The sequence below is a fragment of the Octopus sinensis genome, linkage group LG14, assembly GCF_006345805.1.
Source record: "Octopus sinensis linkage group LG14, ASM634580v1, whole genome shotgun sequence".
In the NCBI taxonomy this organism is placed as follows: domain Eukaryota; kingdom Metazoa; phylum Mollusca; class Cephalopoda; order Octopoda; family Octopodidae; genus Octopus; species Octopus sinensis.
This window is the reverse complement of record NC_043010.1, coordinates 66,769,000-66,794,344: the sequence shown is the minus strand read 5'-3', so window position 1 is coordinate 66,794,344 and position 25,345 is coordinate 66,769,000. Positions and strand designations below refer to the sequence as shown.

Genomic DNA, 25,345 nt, shown 5'->3' with positions numbered 1-25,345 from the left:
GTTAATGCTCCCGAGCATCTGCCACATACAAAAACCATCTTCCTAGTTAGCCTTCCTATGACATTGCTGCACCTCTTATGTGTCCATAGCTTACACTTGGTGCATCTTATAGAGTTTCTACCTACACCTTTTCTACAGATCGAGCAGGGCCATCTACCTGAAGGCGTTTGTGATTTGTCTACCTTCCTACTTATTACGACTTTGATTTTAGCTAGGTTGACTCTAAGGCCCTTCGATTCTAAACCATGCTTCCACACCTGAAACTTCTTCTCCAGTTCTGATAATGACTCAGCAATTAGAGCAAGGTCATCAGCATAGAGGAGCTCCCAGGGGCATCCTGTCTTGAATTCCTCCGTTATTGCCTGGAGGACTATGATAAATAGGAGGGGGCTGAGGACTGAGCCTTGGTGGACCCCTACCTCTACCCGGAATTCTTCACTGCACTCATTTCCAACCCTCACCTTACTAGCAGCGTCCCTGTACATGGCTTGCACAGCTCTCACTAACCATTCTTCTATTCCTAGTTTCCTCATTGACCACCATATGAGGGATCGGGGGACCCTGTCGAAGGCTTTCTCCATGTCAACAAAAGCCAGGTACAGGGCCTTATCTTTGGCTAGGTATTTCTCCTGCAGCTGCCTTACCAGGAATATAGCATCAGTGGTACTTTTCCCTGGCACGAAACCAAACTGCATCTCATCTAAACTAACTCTCTCTCTGTTCATTTAAAACCTTCACATAATGTCAACAAAGGGTACACACACACACATGCAAATATATATATATATACACACACATATATATATATATCATGATGTAGATTCATCATCATGAGTTTCTGCAGTTTTTTGTTTTTCTTTTATCAGAATTACTTTGTTTAATTTATCATTTCCCATTTCTTTTACAGCTTCTTCAACAATATATCGACACATCCATGAAACAGATTGAAGAAAAAAATGATGTCCAAAGGTAGCTTTATTTTCTCCTTCAGTTTCTCACAAACTGAAAAAATTTTATCCTGTGTGTGTGTGTGTGTGAATATGTATGTATATGCATTTCTTTATTGCCCACAAGGAGCTAAACATAGAGGGGACAAACAAGGACAGACAAAGAGATTGTCGATTGCATCAACCCCAGTGCATAACTGGTACTTTATTTATCGACCCCGAAAGGATGAAAGGCAAAGTCGACCTCGGCGGAATTTGAACTCAGCGTTTAACAGCAGACGAAATACTGCTAAGCATTTCGCCTGGTGCGCTAACGTTTCTGCCAGCTCGCCGCTGTGTGTATATGTTTGTGTGAATGTTTTCATTCTGTGCTGGCTTGAAAAATCCCTGAGCTATGGGCAGTTTGTTTCTTTATATTTCCCTCGTCAACCAATTGTCTGGTAGCTCTTTGATTTCAGACACAACTGGAATGAAATCTCCATCACTTGAGAAGTGGGTAAGGATTAGCAACAACAAGATGCAGGCATGGCTGTGTGGTTATGAACCTTGCTTCCTAACCATTTAGTCTTGGGTTCAGTCTTAGACATGTGTATTCTACTCTAGCCCTGGACCAACCAAATCCTTGTAAGTGGATTTGGTATGTGGAAACTGAAAGAAGCCTGTTGTGTATGTGTGTGCATGTTTTGTGTGTACCCTTGACTAGACATCTTGTGATGATTATAACATGGCCATTGTCATCATCGTACAAGGGAGTTTGTTTACAATCTTCCGTGGTAAATATGTCCGGCCACAGGGAATATAACTTTGTTTGGAAACGGGTGAAGGTTGGTGACAGGAAGGGCATCCAGTCGTAGGGAATCTGCCTCAACAAATTCCTTCTGGCCCATGGAAAATCATCATCATCATCATTGTTTAACATCCGCTTTCCATGCTAGCATGGGTTGGACGGTTCAACTGGGGTCTGGGAAGCCAGAAGGCTTCATCAGGCCCAGTCAAATCTGGCAGTGTTTCTACAGCTGGATGCCCTTCCTAACGCCAACCACTCCGAGAGTGTAGTGGGTGCTTTTTACGTGCCACCTGCACAGGTGCCAGACGAGGCTGGCAAACGGCCACGATCGGATGGTGCTTTTTACATGCCGCCAGACAGGGCTGGCAAACGGCCACGATCGGATGGTGCTTTTTACGTGCCACCTGCACAGGTGCCAGACGAGGCTGGCAAACGGCCACGATCGGATGGTGCTTTTTACGTGCCACCAGCACAGGGGCCAGACGAGGCTGGCAAACGGCCACGATCGGATGGTGCTTTTTACATGCCACCTGCACAGGTGCCAGACGAGGCTGGCAAACGGCCACGATCGGATGGTGCTTTTTACGTGCCACCTGCACAGGTGCCAGACGAGGCTGGCAAACGGCCACGATCGGATGGTGCTTTTTACGTGCCACCTGCACAGGTGCCAGACAGGGCTGGCAAACGGCCACGATCGGATGGTGCTTTTTACGTGCCACCGGCACGGGCGCCAGTGGATGTTAAATGATGATGGGTATACGGCTGCAAAGCAATGCCTGAACAATATGTATTCATCTAATCCAGGGGTTCTCAACCAGGATCCATGTGGAGCCCCTGGGACTCCATATAAAATTGATGGAAGCGGGGGGGGGTCTTGTCAAACAAAATAGTAATTTGGGGATCAACAGTGTTTTATTTTAGATGGATTTATTGCAAGAAACAGCTGGGTCTCTTTCTCTAATGATTAACCCTTTTGTTACCATGTGTCTGTTTAAATACAAAGAATTTAGTAAAATAACTTGGTTATCATTCAGCTAGTGTTAGGAACATAAATTGTGACTAAGGTTTGGTGGAAGATTTTAATTCAAAACTTATGAAAACAAGACATTTGTACTGAGAGCCAGATCCGGTTTCAGCCAGGTTGGTATCAAAAGGGTTAAGAATTATTTCTCTATTATATATTTTAACCCTTTTGTTACCATATTTCTGTTGAGATGCTCTGCGTTTCTTTCAATTACTTTAAATATAATAAAGAATTTAGTAAAGTAACTTAGTTATCATTCAGCTCGTGTTAGGAACATAACTTGTGACTAAGATTTGGTGGAAGATTTTAATTCAAAACTTATGAAAACAAGACATTTGTACTCAGAGCCAGAACTGGTTTCAGCCGGGTTGATAACGAAAGGGTTAACATAGTTCAACGTGCTTCTTGCTAATGTATGCAAATGAATGTGTGAAAACCTAAATGGTAATTTCGAAAGAAGTATCTATGACTAGTTTTTTAAACATTGAATAGCTATGGGGGGGGGGGCACCAGTATAGGATAGTAATCAAAGGGGTCCATACATAAAAAATGATTGAGAACCACTGATCTAACCCATGCTACCATTGAAAAATGTATGTAAAACACACAAACTAGTCGAGTCCATCCCAAACATAAAAAATAAAATATATGTAACATGGTATTTTTAATTTTTAAAAAATGATGACAATGAATCCTTCATTGCTTTTGAAAGTGTCAACCTATTTGAGACTTTTTTTTTTTTTCGTTTTGTCCCTTCAGGTGTATCCTGCTTGATCTCTGCATCTTAATGGCATCATCAGCAAACAATGACCAGGTGAAGTCTCTCTTCCAGTTGGCATCATCAAACTTAAAGGTGAGCAGATTTGTCACAGTTGTTGTTATTTAGCCCCAGGTCAGCTTTGATCAAGCACAGCTGCTATGATCAAGGTGTTCCAGTTTGGATCAGCCTTTTCTGTCCTGTTCTGTTTTTTTTAACCAGATTCATTCAATGTATCTGAGACTAAATTAGGGATAATAGGTTCATTCCCATTGCAGGGCACTTGGCTTCTTGGGCAAGTTCCTTCTACTATAACACTGGTCAAACCAATGCCTTATTAATGAATTTGTATATATATATATATTTTGTCCAACCCCTGTGTGTGTGTGTATGTATATATATATATATATATATATATATATATATATATATATATACATACACACATACATACACACACACAGGGGTTGGACAAAATAATGGAAACACCTAGCATCATAATTTTGAAATATCTATGAAACCATTGCCATCATTTGAACTCTTCTTCATATCTATCTTAGTTTAAAACAAAAACTTTATTGAACTGTTATTTTTATTTTTTCTTCCCTTCTATTGAGTCTTTCTTTCTTTTTTGTGTATCTTTCTTTATTTTAAAATCTGTTGTGAACTTTATTTGGACTTTGTGTTGAAATGGCAAACGAATTATTAGTGTGGGGATTGACACCTCCCAAGACATGGCTCAAAGAGTTCGAAAGGAAGACGGTGGTATTGAGGATTTATTCAAAGTCGCTCGATACCATAACCGTCTTCCTGAAAGCCACAATTCTGAAAGAGCTGGCAGAATACACGCCAGCCATTAAATTTATTTCACGCGGAGTCAAATATGCAACGGTCTGGTTGCTATTTGACTCCCTCCAAGAAGCTTGTGAATTTGCAAGCCGGCCCCTGGAGGGCAATGAAATTATGTTCCTCCCCACTTATTGTGGAAAGAAGTTGACGAGGGCTTGGGTCTGCGGTTTGCCACCCGGAATTGAACTCGAGTGGATAGAGGACTCTATCCGCCAGGGTCTGGGTGGTAGCAGTACCAAGCTGCTCAATGTAAAAATGTTGCCTGCGGCTGATTGGGAGGGGTCAAAAGCTGTTTTGACCCTTTGGACCCAATCAGCCGAAAGTCTGGTTTTCCCAGATTTTTTGAGGATGGCCGGGTCTAGGTATCCGGTGATGTATATAATATTCTCATAGAATATATTTAACTAAAGATTTATTGTGTATATATAATAAGCAGTGTATGTATATATTATATGTGTGTGTAATAAACATAATGCACATGTGTGCATGTGTATATATATTATTAACATAGTGCATCTGTTTATATATTTATTTATGTGTGTGTTATATTCATTTTGTGTGTGTATTTCATTTTTTTCAGTCCTCCTATCATAGCCTCCAGAAGAAATGCTATCGTCTCTTGGAGGAGATCTTTGGAAACCCTTCCGAAGCTTCTGTGCAGTTTGTGAATCAAGAATTGACCCCCATCAAGGAATTGCTGGTCACTTCTCTCTCCACCTCAGCTTTATCCTCAAAAGGAGTAAGTGTTTCTCATTTGGTTTTATTTCCTCTCTTCTTAGATCATCAGCTTTTTGATTTTCTGTTATATTTTTTAACAAAGACTCACCTTCTTTGTGTACTAAGCATTCCAATTAAATTTTAAAATAACACTGAAATTAGACAGATTTTGTAAACCAACCAGAACTTTGGTGTGTTTTAATATATTAATTACATTAATATCTTAAAATGTTGTGATGGGAACACATCCTAATAAGGGTTCTTTGATAAATCTATCAGAGATTTACTGGTGAGCTTTGAGCTGGTTAGCATACAACTAAGAGCAGTTTGAAAGCAGGTTGGTAACCGGAGGTTTAATATTGGGCAAGGCTATGTTGCTGATTGTGGTCCTTGTATTTTGGGGTGAACTAAATCTAATGTTGGAGTGTCTGTGTTGTATCACCTTTGACAAGACCATTGGTAACATAAGCAGCCTGAAACAACTTCAAATTGGTATTGAAACCTGATCATGGACCCAGTTACTATATGGTTACTTCATTCCATGGCTGGGTGGTTAAGAAGCTTGCTTCCCAACCATGTGGTCTTGGGTTCAGTCCCACTGTTAGGCACCTTAGGAAAGTGACTTCTCCTATAGTCCCAGGTTGACTAAAGCCTTGTGGGTGAATTTGGTAGACAGAAAGTTTCATATATGTATGTGCATTGGTGTGTACCCTTGTCTAGCTACATATTGTGTAATGTTTGTAAACAAGTGATATTAAGTCTTCCGTGAAAAACGTGTCTGGGCATGAGGAAATATTACCTTGCTTGGAGACAAATGAGGGTCGGCAACAGCAAGGGCATCTGGCTGCACAAAACTACTATATACCTCTGGGAGGTGTTAATCTGTTTTAGCCTGGTCTCTATCCTTTGACCTTTCCAGCAAGGGAAACTATACCAGGAGCTTGCACTCGACTGACCTAGCTCTCAGGGCCATTGAGACATACAAGCTACCACACTGCAACAGGAACTGAACCTCTTAGTGAACTATGTCCAATAGCTAGCTATATTACACCCCTTAAAGCAACCATATGTGGCCCAAATATTCTACAGGTTTTATGCTCAAATTGGCCATCATGGAAAAGTGAATGTTAACACAATGAAAATGTTTACAATTGACGGATATTTGTCTTCATCTTATTTGTTGTTAACACAACATTTCGGCTGATATACCCTCCAGCCTTCATCAGGTGTCTTGAGGAAATTTCGAACCAGAGTTCTCATTCCTAAGGTATTTTTCGATGTTATTATTATTCAGGTCACTGCCTGGAATCAAGCTCGGAATCTTGGGGCTAGTAGCCTGCGCTCTTAACCACTATGCCATATGCCTGTGGGCATAATGAAAATGTTATATACAAAATTAATGTAAACAGCAGGCTGCAATGTTTCACCAAAAAAGAGAATTGTGACTAAGGTGTTAAGAAACACCTACGTTGCTAGAAATAAGAGCTAAATTGCTCTAATGCTGTAGTTAATGCAATGAATGAAAACATATACACTAACAGAACCATAATTGTCTGAAAAGTGCCAACTGAGAATTCTTAAGACTGACATCAGTTTCAGCAGTTTCCATTGCCTCTTAGGTCAGCTCACTGTTTAGCTTTATATATATATATATATATATATATATATATATATATATATATAATGATAATCAGTTCTGCTACTCCTTCAATAACAACAGACAGCCTTAGTCTTTTGATGTCTGTAAAAATAGTTGTGTCTTTCAAAACGTGGTTGGATTTCACTTCCAGTAATTATATATATATATATATATATATATATATATATACACACATACATACATATATATACACATACACATATATATATACTTCATAGAAACATGCATGTATACAGACATGCACATTATGTAATTATATCATATCATATATATTTTCACTTTTCATTTCGTCAGCCACGTTTGCGATGTCTGCTCCATGTGGTGAAAAAGTTGGAAAAAAGTGAGATGGATTTTATCCAATCAATCATCCCTGAGGTAAGAAAAACACTTGTCTTTGTATATCCAGAGTTTTGTGTCTTAGTGAGTAAATGCTATATAGACAGAGAGAGAGAGAGATATAGCATGTGTGCGTAGGTATGAAAGGCAAAAAAAAAGAATTCAAATAATGTCCTCTCTGCTATTTATTCTGCTCGTGTTTCACAGATAATCCCTTATTACTCGACATCAGAAATTCAAAGGACCACTGTTTGGCCCAATGATATTCACCAAATTGAATGTAAAATAAATACACACATGCTCACACATATAAAGTAGACTGTTGTGGGAAGACTATATTTTAGGCCTCTACATGTGCTATGCTGATGTTATATATGTGTAGGATTAGGTGGCTGTAATATACAGCGGTTAAGGCGGTGAGCTGGCAGAAGCGTTAGCACTCCGGGCAAAATGCTTAGCGGTATTTCGCCTGCCGCTACGTTCTGAGTTCAAATTCCGCCGAGGTCGACTTTGCCTTTCATCCTTTCGGGAGCGATAAATTAAGTACCAGTTACACTCTGGGGTCGATGTAATCGACTTAATCCCTTTGTGTGTCCTATGTCCCCTCTGTGTTTAGCCCCTTGTGGGTAGTAAAGAAATATGTAATACACAGCTGTATTTATTAACACAACACCCATGCCAGCATGGGAAACAAAAGTTGGATGATGATGATCACACACACACACAAACATGTATCTGCACATACATGTGCCATGTATCACTATCACTAGTGATCAACTACTATCAGTGGAGCACTGCTTACGTTTATTGGTATTTGTGTAAGTAAACATTTGCTCAGTGAGTCTTTCGGATAAATTGACATATCAAATAAATTACTATTTTTGATTGGACACCATATTGCACCTTGTTCATTGAAAGCCTTTATTTCTGCAGGAATTTTGTTTTCATATTCTTCGGTTCCTATAATGGAGTTGAATGGAGCCTTGAATGGCATGGAATTAAACCATGATGAGTTACTGTTTACCCATGTGTATTACCTTGTGTGTTCTGCTGTATTCAGTGATTTATTATATTCATATATATATATATATATATATATATATATATATATATATATATATATATATATATGTGTGTGTGTGTGTGTGTGTGTGCATCAGTGATACAATCACTATTCTGTAGCTTAATAAATGGAACATAGTAGTGACCTACGATTATGTCCCACTTCTTTAAGCTGTTCACTCCCTATGGAGTATAAGCCATTGGCCACTTTTCTCCAGTCTTTGGCTCAGGGTAGATAGACCCTCCTCTCTCAGGTCTTGTTGGCTTTGAATTCTCATTGATGCTTCAATAGCTTTGATTTTTTCTTAAGTATATACAGGAGACCAAAACCTTTGGAGATGTGCTGTTATTTAGAAGGCCCTGCAACTAATGTGAGATCACAGCCATGGCTGATGTCAGTGTTGCATGTCCAGCCCATTATAAAGTACCCTTGACGCATCAGGTGATATGATATTCTTGAGAAGACCTATTGAGTCAAGTAAAACCAAAATCTTAGCTGTGGCCAATGCCCCCTGTCTGGCTCCCATGCCGGTGGCATGTAAAAAGCATCATCTAAGTGTGGTCAATGCCAGGTCTGCTTGATTGGCTCCCATGCCGGTGGCATGTAAATTGCACCCACTACACTTTTGGAGTGGTTGGTGTTAGGAAGGGCATCCAGCTGTGGAAACATTGCCAGATCAGATTGGAGCCCTGTGCAGCTGCTGGCTTTCCAGACCTCAGTCAAACCGTCCAACTTGTGCCAGCATGGAAAACAGACGTTAAACAATGATGATAGCTGTCAGCTCTATGCAAACCCATTTTTACTTCTGGGAAGAGGTGATCCATATTAGTCTGGCCTCTATTCTTTGACCTGTCCAGCATGAGAGGCCCAGGCACTCAGGCCATTGCACTTCAACAAGGGATGCACTTTGTGGTTATCTATGTCCAGTAGCCAGCACCATTACACCATTGACACTCCATTCTGTTTAACTCTTTAGCATTTAAACCTTCCATATAAGGCCCAAATGTTCTACATATTTTATGTTCAAACTGGCCACATCTGGCCTCTTACACCTACCCTACAATATCATTCTTAGATATTAAGTTACCTCATCGAAATCTCAAAGCTACAAGACAATGCATGATTAATTCCAAATAACGTAATTAAATAAGCATTACATTTGACAGAATAATCTGAATGCTAAAGGGTGGTTAATAGCTCTCTAATTCTTCTCTACCGTTGTTTGTCTTCTGCAGGCCATTCTCTGTACACGTGAAACGGGATCCCGAGCCAGGCGTGCTGCTTACACTCTCTTGACAGAATTGGCTTCTACAATGATCCGATGTGCTGATAAAGATGCTGAACAATCAAGTAAGTGACTGTACTGTTTGTACCCTTAGTACTACTGTGCTGCTTTACTGCTGTGTGGTGATTTATATACAGGGTGCGGTGAACAAATTGTCATCTAAATTACGCAAAAATGAAAATATCACTGACATCTCAATTTAACAGATATATTTACCAAAATTACATAAAAATATTTCGAAATACTAAAGAGTAAATTTATTCAATAAAATCGCCGTTGGCTTCAACCACAGCCTCCAGATGACTTTGGAATCTCCTGCAACTCTTCTAGACGGTCTCCTTGTTTAAGTTGGTCAATATTGCCATAATCCTTGCCTTCAGTTCATCTTTGGTGTTACAAGGGATTTTGTTGGTCTCTCACTCAACTGTGCCCACACACAATAATCAAGGAGGTTGGAGGAATTGTCTGACAACCATGACTGGCTTCTCCTGTTTGTGTGGCATGGTGCAGAGTCCTGTTACCAGACATATATATCTATATATAAAGCTGAAGTTGTCTGTGTATGGCAGGTTTGGTAACCTTCAACTAACACTATCTCCTCCGAGACCCTGCAGCACAAGTTGACCAAAATTGAGAGTATGATAGAAGAAGGCTTGCTCTTCCTTCCGTAGAAGAAAAAATTCAAATTGTACCATGTTAACACCAAAAATTATTTACATCAAAAAGGTGCTTTTTTTTTTCTATGAAAATCACTATTTTTTTTACAATTTTTTGACTGCTCTAATGCCATTTTTCGGTGTATTTCAACCAGAAAAATGTTCACTTAAAGAAAATAAGTTGCATAATGCAAAATTTTTACTTTTCAAAAATTCCAATTCTAAAGGGTGGAAACAAACCCGAGCAACGCCGGGCAATACTGCTACTATATATATATATATATATAGTAGGAGCACTCCGTCGGTTATGACGATGAGGGTCCCAGCTGATACGATCAATGGAACAGCCTGCTCGTGGAATTAACGTGCAAGTGGCTGAGCACCCCACAGACACGTGTACCCTTAACGTAGTTCTCGAGGAGATTCAGTGTGATAAGGCCGGCCCCTTGAAATACAGGTACAACAGAAACAGAGAGAAAGTTGTGGTGAAATAGTACAGCAGGGTTCACCACCATCCCCTGCCGGAGCCTCGTGGAGTTTTAGGTGTTTTCGCTCAATAAACACTCACTCGGTCTGGGAATCGAAACCGCGATCCTATGACCGCGAGTCCACTGCTCTAACCACTGGGCCATTGCGCCTCCACATATATATATATATATATATATATATATGCCTGCCTCAACAAGCATGGAAAAATGGGTATCAAAACAGTGATTACAGAATGCTTCTGAAGAATGTCATACTTCTTTAGTAACATGGTGGGAGATGTTGATAGCCACGTTTCAACACTATTACTTTTGGGTCTGTCTTCATTAATTATATACATTTGAACTCTCATTTGTCTTGATTTGTCTTTGGTAATTTTAATCGGTTTAATCTCTATCTTCAGCCATCCTGACACAATATTTCCATCTATTATTTGCTGGTCTCGGTGGAACTCCAGTTTTTATCTGTGCCTCCCTGCAGTCCTTATCCTGCGTCATTTTTGATTTCAAAGGTAAGTACTAGGAGACAAGAATGGGGGGGAGTAAAATAGTATGTTCTTGTTGTTAATGTTTAGCCTGAAGACAACCCTGCTAGAAATAGCAGTCGCTTGTGAGTGGATTTTGGGAGTCAAAAACTCTAAGAGACCCATCATGTGTTTGTGTTATTGTCTTCTTGTCCTTATGTCACATGATGGTTCGTGAGTGAGTGGGTGGGTGGGTGACACTGTCATGCAACTGGGGTCGTTTATTTCCAGTCTTCCAACAAAACATGTTTGATCATGTGGAAATACTACCTGACAGGAAAACAGGTGAGGGCTGCTGACCAGAAGGACATCCAGGTGTAGAAAATCTGGTTCGGCAATTTTCATCCAACCCATGCAAGCATGGAGAAGTGGACATTGAATGAAGATGACAATGATGATGATGATGGCCATGATCTCCTTCATATCACACTTAACTATCCTGAAAGACATGGACTGGATGGAGAATGTAGTCCAGAGTAAAGATATGATAGCCATGATATAAATGTTTCTATCATAGCTGTATGATAATTTCTGCTGTCTGAAAGCCATCGATTCTGCTTTTTCCTTCCTGTCGTGAAGACTGTTTGGAATGTTCCAGTGGTAAGATGGGTCATCCATTCATCCATGTGACACCACATGTAACCCCATGCACATCACTGCAACCATATCATCCTTCTGTAGGTTCTGACTGCCTGTCTCCAGTACCACACTGGCAAACGTCTCTGTCAACTTATTACATATGTGTCTGTGTGGATTTAGTTCCTTATACACAAAATCGGCCTCAACAAATTCCATCTGACCCATGCAAACATGAATAAGTAGATGTTAAGTCTAGGATGATGGTGATTGTGATTATTATTATTATTAATCCAAAAGCAGTGAGCTGGAAGAATTGTAAACATGCCAGGCAAAATGCTTTGCAGAATTTTGTCCATCCTTATGTTCTGGGGGTCAAATTCTGCCGAGGTCAGCTTCACCTTTCATCCTTTCAGGGTCGATGAAGTAAGTACCCATTAAGTACTGGGGGGTGGGAGTCAATGTAATCAACTTACCCCTCCCTCAAACTTTCTGGCCTTGTGCCTCTAATAGAAAAGATTATTATTAATCCAGTCCTGTGATGAGTGAGTGTGTGTGTGTGTGTGTGTGTATACAAGTGCCCTCTAAGGTTTATACAAGCATGTATTTATTTTCATATATATACTCATGTTCACTTGCTTTCTCACACACACTTGCACAGTCAGTTTACATTGCACACTTACACCTGTAAATATTACCTTTTCAGATGATGTGACTCCAGACCTCATAGAAAACTTTGTGGAGCATTGCTGTGTACTGCTAATGTCAAGGACACACGAGATTGTGAAGGCAACACTTAGCTATTTGCAGGTGTTACTCACCTGTTTCTCTGACTTGCAGCTGGGGCCTTACCTGGAAAAAATAGTGAGAGATTTTACTGCCTTTTTTTTTTTTGTGTCGATTTTAAGGTGTTTGTTATTAAGTTAATTGTGTTGTGTTTCAGGAGTTGTTACAGAGCAACGATGGATTTGATACAGGTGATGCTTTGAATTATGTGTCTTGTCTGCAATTGAAAATTCCTTTGATTGTTCGTTTTGCTTATCCAGGGTACATAAGCTGATTGCTGTTGTTGTTATGGTGGCAAGCCGGCAGATTTGTTAGCTTGCCAGAAAAAGTGCTTGGTGGTATTTCTTCTAGTTTTGAGGCGGCAAGCTGGCAGAAACATTAGTACACCGGGTGAAATGCTTAGCAGTATTTCATCTCTCTTTACGTTCTGAGTTCAAATTCCGCCGAGGTCGACTTTGCCTTTCATCCTTTCGGGGTCGATAAATTAAGTACCAGTTACACACTGGGATCGATGTAATAGACTTAATACCTATGTCTGTCCTTGTTTGTCCCCTCTGTGTTTTGTCCCTTGTGGGTAATAAAGAGATAGGTATTTCTTCCAGTTTTGACTACTTAGACAACCTACTGTGATTTTTATTTACATGATTTTTATAGCAATCTTTCTCTCTCGTTTCCTGTAGATGTCCACCTTGGTAGTGATGAAAGATGGAGCCAAGCAACACTTCCGCTTCAAGACAAAAATGGTTTATACAAAACTGATCCGCAGATTCGGGTAAATTCCTTAGTTCTTACCATTATATCTATCTTTGGATGTGTGGATGTATATGAACCATATGAGCTACCTTATTGTTAACCCTTCAGCATTTAAGTAACCCATACCTTGCTGGAGGAGTTTGTGCTCCACTTTTTGAAGCATTGTCCTAAATGAACAAAAAAAACAACAGATTCTACTTTCTACTTCATGGTTTCTGGGTTGTGTGACAACATTTCAGACTTTTTTGTTTTTTTAACTAATTTTATTAGTTTTAAAACACATGAATACGAAAGGCTTGGACAAGGTCTCACCTTTGCAAGATAATTAACGAAAAACAATTGTCTAATTGATTCATTAGTTGATTCAGCTGGTTGATGAGACTAGAGTGCTGGAGGTAGTGAGTTCAGATAATTACAACAGCTTATGATTTCATTCCAGGTACAAGGCGATCTACGACCTTTCATCGGACAGTATCCGGAAGGTGTTGACAAACATCCAGAAGTTAAAGAAGAACAAGAAGAAGAAGAAAGAACAGAGTGGCGAGGTGGAGGATGATAAGACAGAAGAGAAAGACGTGGCTGCTCCAGCTCAGAGGTAGGCATGGCAGGGTTTCGTTTTGTGGAATTGGGATTGGAGCGAGGGTGTTTGTATAGAGGGATGGGGTCAAATGTGTTTGATAGTAACATTCTTATGACTTTTGTGCCAGGTGATGACAGGTTAGAGTATGCTGGAGTGTGTGTGTGTGTGTGCAAACTCTCCTTTCACCAAGCGTCAAGCTATTTCTCTTCTTGTGCATGTCCTCACATTCGGTTTTTTTTTATTTATTTAAACTATTTGTTTATTTGAATTGACTGTGTATGTATGTATGTATGTATATATATATGTATGTATGTATGTATATATATATATATATATATATATATATATATATATATATATATATATAGGGGGGAGAATTCACGAAAAAACAAGGCGAAGACATGGTGTAGTATAACGCTCGGGAAGTGAAAAAGCCTTTTACGTTTCGAGCCTACGCTCTTCCACAGAAAGAAACAAGGAGAGAAAATACGGAACGTGTAGTGGCTAACAATCTATTATGGTGAATGCCGGACAGAAGGGTCACACAGGAGAGCTATGGAGATATATATATATAATTTGTGTGTGTATATGTATATATATATATATATATATATATATATATATATATATATATATATATGGTAGTAGTCTGAGTGGAGTTATATCTGTTTGTGTAAAGGTGGAATGAATAGTAAGGTTGATAGAAAATATGGAGTTAAACTGTTGAGGAGAGAAATGAAGGGTTTTAGCGGATCATTTTGAAAGCCTGACTGCCAGTGGAATAAATGTTACTGCTAGCTGGGATCAAAACTTCACCAATATGACGATGCTTATTAAAATTCTTAATATAGAAAGGGTGGCGATCTGGCAGAAACGTTTGCACGCCGGGCGAAATGCTTAACAGTATTTCATCTGCTGTTAGGTTCTGAGTTCAAATTCTGTCAAGGTCGACTCTGCCTTTCATCCTTTCGGGGTCGATAAATTAAGTACCAGTTACGCACTGGGGTCGATGTAATCGACTTAATCCCTTTGTTTGTCCCCTCTATGTTTAGCCCCTTGTAGGCAATAAAGAAATAAGAAAACTATGTTTGAGCTCCAATGTCTGCTTTGGCGTGGTTTCTATGGCTGGACACCCTTCCTAATGCCAACCACTTTACAGAGTGAACTGGGTGCTTTTCTCAAGTAACTTGCCAGACAAACCCCTTCAACTGCATGGGATTGCAATATTGAAGGAGGTGGCTTTGTGTCAAGTGATGTAAGATTAGAGTATATTAGATGTTAGAAGCGTCTTGCTGAAGAAGAGATACGTGGCTACCTCCTTCATTTAGGCACTCCCAACCCACTCATCTCTCTACCTCTAATCACCCTTGTCGTATACCCTCACCTCCGGCCCTGCACTAATAACTATAACTAGTCTGTCGATTGTTGCCAGAGTGGCTATCTGGCCTCCATGCCAGTGGCATGTAAAAGACACCATTTGAGCGTGATCGTTACCAGCATCGCCTTACTGGCACGTAAAAGCATTCACTACACTCTCAGAGTGGTTGACGTTAGGAAGGGCATCCAGCTGTAGAAAAGGAAGGGCATCCAGCTGTAGAAACTCTGCCAGATCAAGATTGAAGCCTGGTGCAGCCTCCTGGTTCGCCAGTCCTCAGTCAAATTGTCCAACCCATGCTAGCGTGGAAAGCGGACGTTAAACGATGATGATGTCTTTCCTCCCCAGGGCTTTGGCTCCTCTGGAATTTCATCTTTGCTCAAGTCTTTCTTGCAGGTTTTGACTTGCATTAGTTTGAATACAACATTAATGGCCGCAAGCTTGATGGGTTTGGAAAGCTTTCACATATCATGGGCACTGTCCCTTCCTTCAAGCTCACCAAATAAAAGCAAAAACAAAAAAAAACATGCTATCTCATTTTCAGTTGTAGTAGTGTATCTAGGGCTCCACCGTCTCATGTGTTACATCTGTTGTTATCATTTATCTCTTTCAGCATCGAAGACATTCTGACCGCTTTTGACTCCGACAATGAAGAGGACGATGACAACAGTAGCAAGAAGAAGAAGAAGAAAAAGAAAAAGAAAGGTGACAAATCTAAAGAGGAGACGACGACGGCATCTGGTGCGGCATGGCTGAAGGAGAACACTGACGATAACATAACGGATTTCATGGACGTCAGTGCTGCAAGAAGCATAAGCAGTATGTTGTGGTTTTATGGTTTCATCTGCCAGCCTCCCATGGCAATTGTGCTGGTGGCACGTAAAAATCACCATCCGAACGTGGCCGATGCCAGTGCCGCCTTGGCTGGCTCCTGTGCCTGTGGCACATAAAAAGTACCAACCGATCGTAACCGCTGCCAGCCTCCCCTGGCCCCTGTGCCGGTGGTGCGTAAAATGCACCTACTACACTCATGGAGTGGTTGGCGTTAGGAATGGCATCCGGCTGTAGAAACACTGCCAGATCAGATTGGAGCCTGGTGCAACCTCCTGGCTTCCCAGACCCCAGTTGAACCGTCCATTCCGTGCTAGCATGGAAAACGGACGTTAAACGATGATGATGATCTCGTTTCTCCCTTTCACTCCTTCAACCCTTAAACAACGAGTGGGTTGCATGAGCACATGTGACAAATGGGCTAAGAGCAAAGTGTCCCTTTTTCTTAAGGGTTGTACTTATTTTCATTTTAAATCGTCACAAAAACTGAATATTTATAATCTCATTATTGGAAAGAGCTGTAAAATATTCACTTACCTTTGCATACACCACGGACTCCCGTGTTGTTGTCAAATGAATGTATAAATGGTAAAAAAAAATCGGTGCTCTTTTTCCAGATAGAGCTAGTTGAAGCATCCCTTTCTTCTGTGCTATCTAAAGCATCATTCATCATCTACCTCATCTGATGAGGAAGCAAAGTCAAAAACAATTACTTTGGGGTGTGGCTGTGTGGTAAGAAACTTGCTTCCCAACCACATGGTTCTGAGCTCATTCCTGCTGCGTGGCACATTGGGCAAGTGTCTTCTACTATAGCCTCAGGCCGATCAAAGCATTGTGAGTAAATTTGGTAGGTGGAAACTGAAAGAAGCCCATAGTCTCTGTGTGTGTGTGTGTGTGTAAGCACACATACATATGTGTTTTTGTATTGTCGTAACTTAGTGGTTCGGCAAAAGAAACTGATAAATACTGAGGTTGATTTATTCGGCTGAAAATTCCTCAAGGTAGCACCCAGCACAGTCACAGTTCATTGCTGTTATAAATCTGTCGTTTGCATCTTGATGTCCCCCATCAATAAGAGCCACTTAGACACAGGCACGTTTGACAAAGTAGACACTCCGGCATCAACTGGTGGTGGCCATGTTCATGTTCTTTTGTTTTAGCTTTTTTCTTTCTTTTTCCCCAATAACTGACTTTTTTTTTCTTTTTTTTTTTTTTAACAGCGACCAAACCCTCCAAACCTGGGAAATCTCAACAGACAAGCCGGTCGTCATCCAAATTTGACCTTGCCCCTGATGGCCGATTGCTCATTAATCAAGAAGACGATGATGGTGAGTAAGGTTACAGTTGCGATGGATATGTGGGATCTATAATGGACTCGGATTTGGTGTCCCTGTTTGTGTGTGTGTGTAATGTAAGTGGTTAAGATTTCTAAATATATAGGCGCAGGAGTGGCTGTGTGGTAAGTAGCTTGCTAACCAACCACATGGTTCCGGGTTCAGTCCCACTGCGTGGCATCTTGGCCAAGTGTCTTTTGCTATAGCCCCGGACCGACCAATGCCTTGTGAGTGGATTTGGTAGACGGAAACTGAAAGAAGCCTGTTGTATATATGTTTGTGTGTGTGTGTGTGTTTGTCCCCGTCACTTAGCGGTTCAGTAAAAGAGACCGATAGAATAAGTACTGGGCTTACAACGAATAAGTCCCGTGGTCGATTTGCTCGACTAAAGGCGGTGCTCCAGCATGGCCGCAGTCAAATGACTGAAACAAGTAAAAGAGTATATAATCATATATAACATTTGTCTTTGGCTTGTAAATATTTTATATACAAGACATATAAACGATGTATGTATGTGTGTACATGTTTATTTATATATATATATCATGTGGCTGTGAGTTCAGTCCCACTGCATGGCACCTTGGTCATGTGTCTTCTACTACAGCCACAGGCCAACCAATGCCCAGTGAGTGGATTTGGTAGATAGATACTCTGTGGGAAGCCCATTGTGTGATGTCAAGAAGTCCTTAATCACCTAACATTGTTGAAAAATAAAAAAAACACGGACACAGATTATACATGACTAGAGACTTTGTGAGAGAGCATCTTCCTGGTATTCCTTGAAACAGAAACATCCATAACATTTACAAAGGATCTACTTTGTAGACGTCCGAACTGTCTGTTATACCAGCCTCCAACACACAAACAGACACATATCCATGTCATTCAATTTTGTTCTTCTCGCGTTGTATTTACTAGATGAAAAAGATGCTGGTTCCAGTGACGGTGAAGATAGTGCAGAAGAAGTTCTTAAATCTATGGCATCTAAAATGAAGGTATGTTAATTAACTTTGTTGAATGGTTTTCTGCCTTAATCACCCTTTGTATCTTCGTTAGCCCAGTTTAGATAAATTCATTAACTCATTAGCATTCACATTTTTTGGAATTAATCATACAGTATATCGTAGATTCTGGAGACACATAGCTGAGTGGTTAGGGCGTTGGGCTTACGATCATAAGATTGTGGTTTCAATTCCAGGTTTGGGCAGTACATTGTATTCTTAAGCAAAACACTTCCATTTCATGTTGCTCCAGTCCACTCAGCTGACAAAAAACGAGTAATCAGTGTCTTGTCCCGGGGAGGAATATAAACACAGAGAAAACAGGAAACTGGCCCTCTGCTCCTTACAGAGTAGTGTCAAAAAACCCATATCATAGCTTTGAGATTTCAATGATGTGATTGTTTGTTTTTAGAATGACGTTGTTGAATAGGTGTGAGAGGCTGGATCTGGCCACTTTGAACAGAAAACCAGTAGGTTATCTGGGCTAGGTACAGCTGGTCTGAATGTAAAATAGTTTCAAACAAGAACCACAAACCTGTTGATGGGATTAAAACCCAGTATCTGCTTTTGCTTATTGACTTGATACCATTGGGTCCAGTATGTTACTACTCTTTATTTTTATGAAACCCAGCAAAATTTTATCTTAAACTGTTGGGAGCCTAAACTATATCCATGTTCTATTCTGTCTGTTAACCTTCATGGTTTTGTGGTTAAGATGGTCCTTTTGCAGTCATGTGGTTTCAGTTTCCATCTCACTGTTCTGTACTTTGGGGAATTGAGGGAGGTGTTGTGAGTTGAACATTACCTTTTGAGTGGAATTTAGTAGACAGAAACTGAATGGAAGCTTGTGTGTGTATGTATATATATATATATATATATATATATAATACATAATATACAGTAAATAATATATATATATATATAGTAAATAATATATATATATATACATAATATACAGTAAATAATATATATATATATATAGTAAATAATATATATATATATACATAATATACAGTAAATAATATATATATATAGTAAATAATATATATATATACATAATATATAGTAAATAATATATATATATATATACATAATATATAGTAAATAATATATATATATATACATAATATATATATATATATATACATAATATACAGTAAATAATATATATATATATAACATAATATACAGTAAATAATATATATATATATATATATATATATACATATATATAGTAAATAATATATATATATACATAGTATATAGTAAATAATATATATATATACACATAATATATATATACATAATATATAGTAAATAATATATATATACATAATATATAGTAAATTATATATATAATATAAATATATGCATATATACATTCATATATGTACATACCTACATATATAGTGAATGGGGAAAGCTTGGTCTGCAATTCAAGAGCAGGGCTCATTAGCCACCAACGGAGCCGCAAATGCAAAATATAAGTTAGTCCTAGAGCGCACAATGTTCCTGAAGGTTGGCAATGGTCTTCCTCGGTCACGAGTGGATGGCCATCATCATCATGTATATATTTGCTTGTTGCAAGATAAGAGCAGGATGGTTTGTTGTTGTTGTAGTTGTGTCCCTTTCCAGTCAGGTTCTGATATCCACAGTTAGTCAGCTAAACAACCAGAAGTGGTCTACAGATCTGTCGTTTCAGTTATATGCCGTACTTCTTTCTTAGCTGAGTATCATGCTGGCACACTCTAGCATGCAGGATGATTATCCATATGGGTGCAGTGTGACACTCGAGGCATGCGACAGTGTAGCTAGGTGAAAGAACAGGCTCTCCTGGGTAGCGCTTTTATGGTGAAGTATAGTTTTGAAGCTGTTGGTGGATGGTGGGCAAACTCAAGGGCTGCCCTGGCCAGCGCACACTCTTTGTTATGCCTTTGTGGACTTGTTGGGTTTTCTCCACTTTCTTTGCTATATTTTAACCCTTTAGTGTTTAAACTGGCCATGTCCAGCCGAAGTTTTCTACCTATTTTATGTTCAAACTGACCAGATCAGGGCTCTCACACCTAACCTACATTGACATTCTAAAAATAAACAGTCACGTCATTGAAACCCCAAAGCTATAAGATAATGCATGATTAATTAAAAACAATTTGAGTAAAAAAATATTACATTTAACAGAGTAATCTGAACACTAAAGGGTTAACCATCTCAACTATACTCAGAAATCTGTTGTTGCTCTCAAAGAAATTCCCAAATTTGCTGTCTTAATACTTTCACTATGTCCATTCTTTTCAAATGCACTGAATAGATTAAGTTGTTTTAACAAGGTTTCAATTGAACCCAATTTCATGTTAGATTATTTCAATTCTTCTTCTTCCCAGTCTGATCAGAGCAGGAAACGGAAGCGTCCTAGCGCAGATGATACCGAACACAGTGAATCCAAATATGTCGGTGAGTCTGAACACATTGTAAAGATTTCTTCTTCATTTCGTTCACTCATTGCTTATTGTGTTGTGTCATGTTTGCCATAGAAATGATTCCCCAGTGCAGCATGGCAAGCAAGCTTACTAGAAGAGACAGTACGATAAAAATTGGTAATGTGGTGAAGTGTTACATTGTGGTGTGTTTGCTGTGCAGTGTAGTACTGCAAGTAGGCTCATGGCAATTGTTGCAGCAGAGCAAAACATGTTTGAAGTACAATAGAGTGGGACTGGGTCTGCTCAAACGAGGCCCGTTATGATAATATTCATCATGCAGGTTGTTCAGCAAAGACACCGACACACTTTCTCTTAAGTCCAGTGGCAATGGGGACAGGTAGAGCAGCATTTTTCAAATTTTTTTGTCGTGACCCACGGTTTGAAAAACGCTGGTTTATATTCTGCACTTTGCACCCACTTGCATTTTTTTTTCTTTTCCTTTTTTGTCGCAACCCATTTCATTTATCTCGGGACCGACAGTTTAAAAAGTGCTGCAGTAGAGGATGCTATTGGCAGTCTCCAGCTTTGATCCCTACAACACAGGTGACCCTAGGGTGATGGTTGTTTACAGCTGTGTCCTGATGGAACTTCATTCATTGAAGCAGCAACAAGGGAGTTGAGCAGCAGTGTAGTGCGAAGTTTAGTCAGCTCAACACAAGGTAGACTTTGACAGTAGTTGCTACCATGCTGGAGCAATATCAGTTGTTATGTTTTGACAGCTTTCACATTTTAACTACATTGATGTTATTGGCAAACACATACAACATGAAATTACGGATGTGCTTAAATACTAAAGCTAATGGAGGAACAGAGAAGTGAGTGTAATATAGTGTCATATATAACACAGTAGAATGTGATCTCATGTAGCCAGCTAGGTTTTCAATGGTGCATCATAATCGGTGGGATTTAGATAAACTGGGAATAAGCATGAAAGATAAGCTTGTCTGCCCTATTTAAGATCATCATCATCATCGTTTAACGTCCGTTTTCCATGCTAGCATGAGTTGGATGGTTTGACTGAGGGCTGGCGAACCAGATGGCTGCACCAGGCTCCAATCTTGATCTGGCAGAGTTTCTACAGCTGGATGCCCTTCCTAACGCCAACCACTCCGAGAGTCACTTCCACGCATGCGTAATACAACAGTGGTGATGTTCTTAACAGTTATATGAGAATGTTAATATTTTTCATTTGGCACAAGGGCCTGTCAGGAGGTACTGGCAACGGCCATGCTCAAATGGTGTTTTTTATGTGCCACCTGTACAGGAGCCAGTCCAGCAGCACTGGCAACGACCTCACTCAATGTTTTTTCACGTGTCACCGGCACAAGTGCCAGTAAGGCGACGCTGGTAACAATCACACTTGAATGGTGCTTTTTACGTACCACCAACATACATATGTTTGTAGTTAAGCATAATTTTCACCTTTCTTTCTTTCTCCTGTGCATCTTTTTAATGCTGTTATTTCCTTGGTTGCATACTAACCAAGTGTGCAAATTGCTTGCTCTTGTGTGTCTCCCCTGTATTGTAATAAATGGTTAACATTTCTCTTTCTTCTTTTGCATGTTTCCAGCTGGTGGCCATGGTATTCATCGGCCGAAGGCATCAGCCAGCAAAAGACAAGAGCCGGTCGTGAATCTTGGATCTGAATACAAATCAAAGGTAGGTTGTCTGTGATTTGCTGTTGTTGTTATTACTGGGTATTTATAGGAAGTGGAGTATATGGGGTCAGGGTGTACATTTACAGAGAGGGTGGCAGGAGGGGGTAGTTAGTGTAAATCTAGGTTTACACATCGACAGGTTAGACCAGTGGTTTTCAACCAGTGTTCCGCCAGTACAGTCCAGGGGTTCCGCAAGAAGTTACAAAACTGCTAAAATCAGCAGTAATTTTTAATTCTCCTGTGCAAATATGTGTGCATAAGACTATAAAATTATTGCACAGGGGTTCCTCGAGCCAGTGGAATGTTTCCTTGGGGTTCCGCTCCAGCAAAAAGTTTGAAAAGCACTGGGTTAGACAATAAAACCTCATCAGGTGTGATATCGCCAGCAACATAGAAAACTGGTGGGTTTTATTGAACCTCTGCCATTTCTATGGCAACAGCTGATAGACTTTGTTGAACTTCTACCAATATCCATAGCAACAGCTGCTGGATCTAACTGACAGACTTTATTTTGCTTGTACTGTACCTGTTGTAACAGCTGTTAGACTTCATTGTGTGTCAACCTCTAATTATCAAATGGCTAAGTTCACTTTGTAGCCAAGGGTTCATGTCTAAGACTATCACAAGGTACATCATGTCCTATGCACTGATGTAACAGCTAGCTATCACCAAATATATATATATATATATATCTATACTTATCTATTTCTCTCTCTCTCTCTCTTGTACACATATCCCATGGACTTTCATAAAGATTTCATCGATACAACTTCGAGGCTTTTAGTCAAGCTCAGGTTGTGATTGCCCTAGATTTTTGTATTTGTCTGTTGTATTCATATTTGTTCTAGGTCTTATATTTATATGGGTTGTATGATTTGATTTTACAGAAGGCAGGAGGCGATGTGAAGCGACAAGGCAAGCCAGACCCATATGCTTACATCCAACTCAAACACACAGACCTCAATAAAAGGTAAACGATCCCTTACTCAACATCATTATTCTTATTTCTTTATTGCCCACAAGGGGCTAAACATAGAGGGGGCAAACAAGGACAGACACGGGGATTAAGTCGATTAGATCGACCCCAGTGCGTAACTGGTATTTAATTTATCGACCCCGAAGGGATGAAAGGCAAAGTCGACCTCGGTGGAATTTGAACTCAGAACGTAATGGCAGACAAAATACGGCTACGCATTTCGCCCGGCGTGCTAACGGTTCTGCCAGCTCGCCGCCTTCGAACATCATTATTCTGTTGGTTTCTCTCTCACACACCATTCAGGTGGTTCCTCTTTAAGCAGACTTGTCATCAAAACTATTCAAGCCTTGAACAAAGCACTCTTTTTAATTCTGACACAATGTATCTACCAATCCATTATCCTCCCTGGTTGGAACCATTTTGCTTCAGTGTACCAACTGCTTTGAGAACGGGATGAACATCATCACGACACTGTGTCTTTTCTAAGTGTGTAGTTCATTACCAGTTTACAAGGAATCCTGCTGAGATTATGTTTAACCTATTCCTGCCACAGCAGGAATACTGTGTGGCAGGGTTAAACCTCCATACCCATGGAGGAAACAATTGTTAGTTAACATTTGCTGTGTGGTTGAGAAGCTTGCTTCCCAACCATGTTGGTCTTGCATTCAGTTCCACTTTGTGGCACCTTGGCCAAGTATCTTCAACTATAGCCCTGGGTCGACCGAAGCTTTGAGTAGATGAGATTCACAGAAACTGAAAGAAGCCTGTCTCGAATATGTCTCTTGACATCATGTCATGGGTGTACATGAGCATCATTGTCATACAAGTGGCATTGTTTGTGTCCAATCTTCCATGAAAATATGTCTGGTCATGAGCAAATATTATGTTGCCTGGTAACTGGTGATGGTTGGCAACAGGAAGAGCATCCTGCCTCAGTGGATTCCATCTGACCCATGCAAGTATGGAAAAAGTGGCTGTTACATGGTGATGATTTTACATTATCAGATATTTCTAAAGTAAAAGATATCGTCTCCATGATTTTTATATTATGTTAATTATATTATTTAGCTTGAAGACGCATTGAGTTATCGTGTATTGAAGATCAAACCTTCTTTATTCCATTTTGTTATGTTTCCTTTTATTTTTTTCTCTTTTTGCAGAAAACGTTCTAAAGTGAAGGGCAAGTTCAAAGGTTTGTTGGATGGTGCAAAGAAGGGAGCAACAAAGGGTTTAAAATTGAAGTCAAAAGGTCGCAAATGATCAAAACTGGAGATTGTGTATACAATCAAATATATATATATAAATATATAATCTTATTATTGCAGTTTGTTTTTGTTTAATATTCACCTTGAAACTCCCCTGACACTTTGATTTTCAAAATTCTTTTCTAACTCTCAAGAATCTTATATCTCTGCTTCCATGTCGGAATTGACTGGTCATGACTATTTTGGATGCTGACCATTTTTATGTCAACAGTACATCTTGGCACTGGAGGCGTCCACTTGCAGAAATATAGAGAGAAATAGAATGACCTTACAAGCATAACTAGATATTCATAGATATAAATAGAACAAAAGAAATTTTAGCACAAGGCCAGCAGTCTTGAGGAGGGGTTAAGTTGATTACTTGACCTCAGTGTTCAACTGGTACTTATTTTGTGGACCCCAAAAGGACGAAAGACAAAGTAGACCTCAGCAGAATTTGAACTTGCCACTAAGCATTTTTCCTGGTGTGCTAATGGTTCTGCCACCTCACGTCCTAAAATGAGAGAAATATTCAAATGTCTGATGTCGAGTAAGTCGGCATCAAATCAGCGATGCCGGACATCACGTACCCCTTCCATGCCATCTCCTCCTCTGCCTCTGACATCCATTCTTTTTTCTCTCTCTCTCTCTCTCTCTCTCTCTC

The 25,345-nt window shown here is 39.8% G+C and overlaps 1 protein-coding gene across 2 annotated transcripts in view; it reads left to right on the top strand.

Annotated features, from left to right (window-relative positions):
- LOC115219153 (RRP12-like protein) overlaps positions 1-24,765 on the top strand; it is a 69,129-nt gene extending 44,364 nt beyond the window's left edge. The window contains exons 19-34 of one of the 2 annotated variants that reach the window (XM_029789257.2): positions 908-969; positions 3,518-3,611; positions 4,945-5,103; positions 7,036-7,116; positions 9,376-9,490; positions 10,971-11,078; positions 12,373-12,530; positions 13,133-13,224; positions 13,645-13,800; positions 15,774-15,979; positions 17,212-17,319; positions 18,244-18,320; positions 20,708-20,777; positions 22,374-22,462; positions 23,349-23,431; positions 24,598-24,765. In XM_029789257.2, the coding sequence (XP_029645117.1) occupies positions 908-969; positions 3,518-3,611; positions 4,945-5,103; positions 7,036-7,116; positions 9,376-9,490; positions 10,971-11,078; positions 12,373-12,530; positions 13,133-13,224; positions 13,645-13,800; positions 15,774-15,979; positions 17,212-17,319; positions 18,244-18,320; positions 20,708-20,777; positions 22,374-22,462; positions 23,349-23,431; positions 24,598-24,697 (1,758 nt within the window). In that variant the 3' untranslated portion in view covers positions 24,698-24,765. Of the gene's footprint in view, positions 1-907; positions 970-3,517; positions 3,612-4,944; positions 5,104-7,035; positions 7,117-9,375; positions 9,491-10,970; positions 11,079-12,372; positions 12,531-13,132; positions 13,225-13,644; positions 13,801-15,773; positions 15,980-17,211; positions 17,324-18,243; positions 18,321-20,707; positions 20,778-22,373; positions 22,463-23,348; positions 23,432-24,597 lie in introns of those variants that run through there. The other variant, XM_036509160.1, reaches the window with a different exon arrangement.
- Positions 24,766-25,345: the final 580 nt, after the last annotated feature.